The following is an 8454-nucleotide window of genomic DNA, read 5'->3' as shown; positions in this document are numbered from 1 at the left end:
CAACTACATGTTATTAACATGCTCAAATGTTATTTTCTACCAAAAACAAGTTAAAAAAACAATCTTGTATAGTCAATGTATTCAATTATAATCTCTATTCATCCATTTAAAAAGAAATATAACATCATGTTTGCATATACTTGATAACATTTTGTCATACAAACTTACTTGGTGTAGATTACTGTAGAAGCTTACTAAACTTAATCTAGGTACTTGGAAATAGTAACCCACCCCACACTCAGCTTTGTACGTCACTAATTTATTGAGAAAAATACAAAACTACAGTAAAGTAAACACATTAGTTTTTATTAATGAATTTGACACCTTTTTTCAAGTTAAACACAGGCCTACTACTATCATATGCTATTTATTACTGTATTTTGTATTCTCATCATCATCTTTTATTATTAGTATTTCTGCACAGCGTCAGCTACATATCTTCATTGATTCCAGACAAGACAAATGTTCTTCCACCAACATTATTAGTTGGTTATTATTATCAACTAACTTTTAGGATGGGCTTTAAAACTTTCACATCTTTTTATATTAATTTATTATAATATCACAACCTGAAAGAAATAAAATAATTATTTAACAATTTAAATAACACATTTAGAAATAAAATTAAACACAGGTATTATAGTTATTACCAAAAGGTACTGTAACACATAATACAGCATAAAAAAGCCTTGCATAAGGCCTAGTAGGTTAGGCCTAAGCCTAGGTCCTCTATTAAGCTAGGCCTACTTAGGCCTAGTAGCCTACTACTACTAGGCCTATAGGCCTAGGCTAGGCTTGCCTATGATGAGCCCTAGCTAGGCCTAGGCCGGGCCTAGGCTATATTCAAATGATTTATTTGATTTGAAAAGACTTCGAGTCTGACAACAAAGCCCCGATATGGGTAAAAACCCTACCTGCCTAGGCTCCTAGCCTATGTTTGGTACAAAATACACAAAATTACGTACATTAATTATTTTTTATAAATAAATAAAGTTGTTGGAAAGCCTGAAATCCGTCGCAAATGGCAAATCATAATTTCATCGCACATCACATTTCCTTTCAATTTTCGAAGAAGAAATAACGGAAGTGACGTCAAATGGGCAATGAAAACTCCAACGTAGCAAACGTCCATAGCCAACGTAGCAAAATGACAGTAGCAAACGGCCAATGAGTCTTGAATTCGTAGCAATCGGCCATTTGAGTTCTTCAGAACGTAGCAATCGGCCATTTGAGTTCTTCAGAACGTAGCAATCGGCCAACAAGATCTGGATATATTTATATTATATAGATATATTTTATATTTATATGGATTATTCTGAAATAAAGTGATCAATCAATCAATTGCTTCATATATTTTTGGCCTCAAGTTTGATATAATTGTATATTAATTAACGAGAAAACTACCTTGATAGATATTGAAAATTATCTATAACATATGGTCAAATGGACTGCTATATTGAGATTCACATTTTACTTGGCAACAATCAATAACAATTTTTAATTTACAACATTTATTACATTTGTCGAGTTTGAACCTAATTTATTAAGATAAAAGTAAGGGATTTTTTGCAGCCATTTGATTCTAAAATGTATAAAAACTTGAATTACAGTTTAAAATATTAACACCACCTTTATAATATTTGATGAAGAGTTTTTCTGTTTTTTTTTATCAGATTACCATATTTTAATATTAAGTATGCCAATTATTTACCGAACAATTGAGTAACACATTGACTATAGGTATTTTGTATTCTATATTAGTAATGTCGTGGTTCGGGAATCCCTCAATATATTGATTTGGTTAATGTGTACCATTAGGGTTTTGTGTAGGTGGGCGTAGCATTTATTCGAAGGAGACGTTTATTCAAATGTTTAAAAGAGTCGGTAACTATGTTATAATTGTTTAAATAATTGTATTGAAGAGGAGCTTTGAACAAAATAGGGGAGTGAATTCCATAATTGAATTCTTGTTATTAAGAAGGTTGACCTGTTGTGAGTTCTTATGACTGGAATTTGGATCGAAATGCTGTCTCTGGATTGTGATTGTGTCGATGTCTCGTCAGGGTAATTGTATCCAGGTAACCACTTTTATTCATTATTTTATACATAATAGCTTCCTCTCCTGTACTCTTAGGTCAACTGGCAACCAATTTAAGTTGTAATGTAATTGTTAAATTTAAACTTTTCATAAGCCTACAATTTTATATATTAGGAAACCAACATGTGCCAAGACATTTCTTTATAAAATTGTTTATCCATCTTATAATTTCCTAGTTGGGTGTATGAAATTAAAAAAAAGATAATTTTAATTAACTTTTTTAACCAGTCTTAAGAGACAGATATTTACACAAGCGATCTTTCCACCATCCGTCAACGAAGAAATCAGTTTGTAAAACTCTTATCAAAAGAGCGCACACCATCAGCGACAAAAAGTGTCTCCGACAAGAAATACATCATGTCAACAAAGCAGTGGAACTCAATGGAAGGACTTCAAGTCATCGTCAACCAACAACAGCGATCCTGTAGAGTTTAGAAAGTCTGTATGTTACCATATTTGGAACAGCTTTCTCATCGTATCCAGCAAGTACTACAAAACGCCGACATAAAAGTATTTCATAGTGCAGTCAACAAATTGTCACAGTGTCTTCAAACACACAAGGACAAACCATCTAAACACAGCCAACCTGGTGTATACTGCATTCCATGTGAATGTGGAAAGGTATACATTTGGGAAACTGGACGTGACCTTCAAACCAGGCTTAAAGAACATCAAGGCCATGCCAGAAGAGGAGAGCAAGACAAATCATCAATAGTTATGCATTCTCACAAACAATAACACCGAGTTAATTGGAAAGATGCTGAACTAATTGCTACCGTTCTTTCTTGGCATTCCCGACGAACCAGGGACGCTATTGAAATCTACAAACACAACACTGTTCATCAAGATATTGGATTTGTTATTAGTGACATCTGGCTCTCTTTATTCAACAAGAATCTTCATCGACAGTAAACCATGCCATAGTTTTTGGCCAGTTTACATTTCACAACCCAGTCTGGACACATGGTCTTGTTTGGCCAGTCCACACCCAACTTTGAGACAATGCTATTGTTTTTAGCTTGTCTCACCTTGCTTTCACACCTATCAGAAACAATGCTCTTCTATAGCAAGTTTTCATTCACTATTGTTCGTGAGAAACAATGCTCTGCTATAGCTAGTTTCGATCCCTCCCACTGTGTGAACTTGCCATTGTTTCTGGCTTTCACACCAGTCCCACCCTTTCCACTTATATTCCAAGTTTCCTGGACTTTCTGCATTCTCACTCCTGAGGACGATCAAAGCATATTGATCGAAACGTCGAGAAACTCAACAGTTCTTTTCAACTAATATACGTGGTGTACCGCAAACTTTATATCAACATAAGTGTCTAAATATTGGGCGGGAGGGAGGGAAAATTGTCTTCAACTTAATGTGATCGTGTTAACAGAGAGGGTGCTTGATCAAAGAGGTCGAAAACCCACCCTCTCCGTTCTCAAAATAGAATTGTGTTCCCAACCAAATACTTGATTTTTGCTACTCGGAGACTGCGGCAATTAACAAACTCATAGAATAATAAATAAAGAAGCATACAACATAAATTCAACATAATATTAGGCGCTACTGCAGTTTTGCACCAAATACAATTATTATATCTTCGATCTCTCACCTAAACTTTCCTTTTTCACATTCACAACATAATATTATGTAACCTGTTTATACGATTCGACCACTTACGAAGTGATTTTTTAAAAATAAGAATACCTTTCAAAACATTTTAAACGATACTGAACTCGCTGTCAACATACTGCAAAATGTTCGCCATCTTATATTTAATAATTAATTGCCAGAATGTATGCTTCATTTTCCCCCAAAATGTAAAACTATAGAGGGCAGTGTTAATAATTATAATTTGATTTATTAATATGATATACTGTAATAATATTAGGATTTAGGCTATATTATTTTTTATGTATTTGTTTTATTCTTATAAATATAATGAATTTCCATTTTAAGTGGACCAATACAATTTCTTGAATCTAGACTCTTGGAAAAAAAAGTTTTTAATTTTAAAGATATACTCTCCCCCTGAAAAAAAAAACTATTTTTGTAAACATTTTATTGTTGAAAAATGTTATTTTAATGTCACATAATAGTTATTCACTTTGACCAAAAATTTGATTGGCAAAAAAACTATTTAACGGAAAAAACTATAATTTAAAGTAACAAATAGTCAAATTTTCTGACAGGCAATGGGTTTTGGTTAGATTTAACTGTTTATTTTGTTTTTTTTAATAATTGAAATCATTTTTTTTTAATTGAGTAACTTCATTAAAACCCCAAAATGACCTATTATTAAAAGTCTGAAATCTTTATTTTTCATGATTGGAAATAACAAATCTTGAACTTAAAATTTCCATCAGCCTACAATATAAATATTAATTTAATAATATTAATTTAGAAAGTATGAAAAACATACACTGTGCATAAGAATTCCTACTGTACATAATCATTTTAAATTCAAAAGTATTAATACATGGCATAGGCATACACAAGTTTGACTAGGCTAGCTACAATACCTCTCTTTCGTGACAAAAGGTCGTTTAACTTCAACAAATAATATCTGATATGGCCTACTATTGGGTCGTAGACCTAGGCCTAAATATCTTTAAAATTCTACTGGGTTCTTAATGTAAGTAGGCCTAGTATTTAATAATTAATATGTCAATCAAATTTCGTATTAGTGTAGATTCATAGGAGTATGGTCTGATTCATAATACTGTTGTGATAGCCTTTTTCTGTGTTTGTGAAGTAAGCTCGCGGTTTGTGTTATGTTGTCACGCATCGGTGAGCTGACTTACCGAATACCGAAGAGAGTCGATTGAGGCCGAAACGAACCGATGGAGGGACTATCGTACAAAAAAAAATCGCTAGATGAGTACAAACAAAGTTACGCTTCAGTAGTTCTATCTGTACTATATTAGTGCATAAGCTGTTTGGCTCACCAGCATATCCATCATTATTGTCAATCATCTCGGACGTCTTTGGAAAGAAGAATCATGAAGTATTTGCTAGCCGTTTTTGCATTTGCTATTTTTGTAGCAGGATGTAAGTTTTGTTTTGTAATGAATCTTCAATTTGTTTTGATAACGAATGTTTTTTAAAGCAAAATTCGATTTTAGTTCAAATCTGGTTAATGTTTGCAATAGATGTTATTGATTTGAAAACACAAGTTATACATGTATGCTGCTGTTGTTATCCTGTATAAATAGTTTGTTAAATAAGTAAATAAACTGATATTAAATATGTTTATTTCGCACAACCTTTTTAAATTTTTTTTCAAAATAAATGTCTAGTATCCCATGTGCTAATTAGCTACGGCATTTGTTTTTAAATGTAACTACTCTCCATAATTTAATAAGACACGAAGTTATTTCAACAGCAGTAGGAACCGAACAATACAATCTAAAATGAACAAAACGAAAACATATTGTTGTTAAAGGACAGTGGACTTTATATCAAAAAATAATGTATTGTTAATCGCATTGACATTAATAGTTTTTTGGTAATATCTAGCATTTTTATGCGAGGCTCTCTAAACGCAGACGTAGTGCGTGACTGTGTATCGAATGGTTGATCTCAGCCGCCATATTATGTGGCTCCCTCTCTGCGATAACATTAGAGTCTATAACTTATAGTAGGCCTATATCTAGTATATCTAGGAAATACTCTAAGTTTGATAGTAATAACTTTCAACCTAAATGAGAGATTTAATACTGTACGTCTTTTTTTGTGCGTATATATATATAAATTTACGTAAAAAATTCGGTAAATCGCGCGTTATTTATAGAATGTTTACTCGATGGTATATAAAGTTGGTTCGTACTTTCGGAACTGATTTTAACCACCTGATGTAAACCTAGTTAGATAATTAGTTATTGGCAATTAAAACGAATTTAGGTTCAACGATTTACCCCAAATAGGGGTGTTTTCTGATCGTGGTACACACTGTCAATGGATGTCCATCTGGAAAAATACCCGCACATAATAATACAAGGATGCTTCGCATTTACCTATCTCCTCCTACGATAACTGTTTTTAATAGCTGAAAACCGGTTTAACAGTTCGAGTACAGCATCATAATGTTGAAGACAGACCGATTTTCTTAAAAAAATATTATTTTGATTTAAAAAGAGATTTAAAATACGTTATACAAATGTATTGATTTGCGATGAATGGAACATTCCAATAAAATTATTTGGTTTAGCTAACACAATTACATGTAGGTAAATTTATGGGCCTTTGGGGAATAAACTTTAGATATTGTATTGCAATAATTGGACAATATACAAATACACTTTATTACTAACATTTGCTTCTCAACGTTTGTATAAATAAATAATTTAAAAAAATATAAACGTCGTAGTGGTGTATCGTTACATGTACTTTACTATTTCAATCTACTATGACAGTGAAAGTATTAAATCGCAAATGTTTTACTGTGTTTAGTGGTATATTATTATAGGAATATAAAACAGAAATGAAAATATTTCGTTACTGAGTGGATAAAGAATTTATTAAAAAAATGTTCCTCTTTGTACCCATCCTCTTCCTCATCCCTCAACATTAATGTTACATACATACAAACACACGCTGAAATTGCTGTGTATTTAAGAACCATCTAGTGATTCATAATTACATTTATTTTTGTAATTGTACAACTACTTCACAATTGTTTTCTTTTTTTCTATGAATTTATTATGAGAATGTGTATGGTAGGCCTATTCCAAAAAAAAATTGAATGAATGATGAAGTTCCAATATTTATATTTTAGCTGGTGCTATCAACTGTTACAGTTGTGTAGACTGTGATAAACCAAAAGATAGTATCGACTGCACAGTTTTGCTTGACACATGTGCCTTGATAGTTACAGATGGAAGTGAGTACTAAACCTTTCAGATACAATTTCATTCTAAATAAATTTCTATAAAAATCTTAAGTAAATTTTAGACAAAAACTTTATAATTATGTGATCAATAGTTTGATTTTCATTTTTGTCTTTTTGTATTTAATACCTTGAAATTTACAGGTTTTAAATTTAATATAAAACATTAAATACAGTGGTAGGCCTAAAGCAATGCATATTGTTTTGAGTAAGCGTCTATAATGTTGGTTACCCACATCCGAATCGTGTACATTGATACAACTTTTGCTTTTATAGAAAAGACCCGATCCTGCCTTACTAAAACTACATGTGATCTTCTGACACCAAAATGTGACGATAAAACGCAGGATAACTGCTCTACATGTTGTGATACAGATAACTGCAACTCAGCTGGAATTGTAGGGATCAACTTCCTCACTGTAGTCAGTGTTGTGTTGATCAGTTTGTTCTTTACACAACAGTAGGATACAGGCCAAACGAATGTATCGATTAAAAAATGCTTTTTTCATATATTTCGCTGTCGCATCGTATAAGGCGTGGTTTTTTTTATTCTTCACTGTATGTAGTCAGTGTTGTGTTGATCAGTTTATTCTGTACACAACTGTAGTCTACAGATCAAATGGACAACGAATGCATCGATTAGACTAAAAAACACTTTTATTTTGCATTTTGTGGCACCGTATAAGGTTCTATTACTTATTGATGAACAATTGATTTAATGAATTATTATTGTTATTATGATATCCGGAGTAGTTTTAGGCATTACAATAATTTTACTAAAGTAAAGTAAGTTGGTTAGGTTTACTATTTTTGCAATTCTGGTTGCTAAATTTACAATATCGAATTTCTATCAACTTCGAAATTTAAATAATTATAATAATAACATTCATTAATGAAATAGGGAAGTGCACACGTCAGCTTTTCCAATAAAGATTTTGATTTATACCATCAATAATTTTTTAGTCAACTGTTTACATAATGTTCAATTTCAATTAAAATGCTCATGCAAGTACATATCAGTACAGTACATTGAAATTAAAATGCACTGTAAAATGCAATAACAGTTTCAAGGAGTGTTACACACATCATATTTTATAGAATATCTGTACATATATAGTTAGCTCTGCTACCTTTTCAGCACTTGCCAGCTCTTATACTATGACGTTATCCAAATTCCTTCACTTGCACTTATGAAGGGCTAGTGTTGCCCGAAAGCACTGCTATCTTTTCTGGCTGTTTACTTTATCGTTTTGATTTAGCTTTTCGATTTTTTTTTGTATCTCCATTGAGATCCAGCCACTGATACCCACAGCATTGTCATTTTTTTCAGTAATTTGCCCTTGGATTTATATATATATATATATATGTATGTATATATTCCGCCGTACCACGCCGAGAATGTTAAAGAGTCGCTATCCAATTAAGTTTTAACAATACCATGAAAGCCACAGTGGTCTAATGGTTAGGACAGCTG

The 8454-nt window shown here is 32.1% G+C and overlaps 1 protein-coding gene and 1 long non-coding RNA gene across 2 annotated transcripts; one reads left to right on the top strand and one right to left on the bottom strand.

Moving 5' to 3' along the window:
* Positions 1-407: 407 nt before the first annotated feature.
* Positions 408-1258, bottom strand: LOC144835786 (uncharacterized). Its single transcript, XR_013611107.1, has 2 exons — positions 915-1258; positions 408-569 (listed from the first exon to the last, which is right to left on the bottom strand). It is a non-coding gene; the product is annotated as an uncharacterized LOC144835786 (long non-coding RNA).
* Positions 1259-5061: 3803 nt separating this feature from the next.
* Positions 5062-7858, top strand: LOC144835950 (uncharacterized). Its single transcript, XM_078691085.1, has 3 exons — positions 5062-5143; positions 6870-6974; positions 7257-7858. The coding sequence occupies exons 1-3, from the start codon at positions 5095-5097 to the stop codon at positions 7442-7444; spliced, it is 342 nt and encodes a 113-aa protein (XP_078547211.1). The 5' UTR covers positions 5062-5094; the 3' UTR covers positions 7445-7858.
* The last annotated feature ends 596 nt before the right edge of the window (positions 7859-8454 follow it).

The sequence above is a fragment of the Antedon bifida genome, chromosome 2 (genome assembly GCF_963402885.1).
Source record: "Antedon bifida chromosome 2, ecAntBifi1.1, whole genome shotgun sequence".
NCBI classification, from domain to species: Eukaryota; Metazoa; Echinodermata; class Crinoidea; order Comatulida; family Antedonidae; genus Antedon; species Antedon bifida.
This window is presented reverse-complemented; position numbering and strand designations above follow the sequence as displayed.

Bases quoted from the DNA above. Each gene is read 5' to 3' on its own strand.
- LOC144835950 (XM_078691085.1), top strand. From the start codon at position 5,095: ATGAAGTATTTGCTAGCCGTTTTTGCATTTGCTATTTTTGTAGCAGGA. The intron at 5,144-6,869 runs GTAAGTTTTGTT...TTTATATTTTAG, and splicing joins TGCTATTTTTGTAGCAGGAT to CTGGTGCTATCAACTGTTAC. The intron at 6,975-7,256 runs GTGAGTACTAAA...TTGCTTTTATAG, and splicing joins CTTGATAGTTACAGATGGAA to AAAAGACCCGATCCTGCCTT.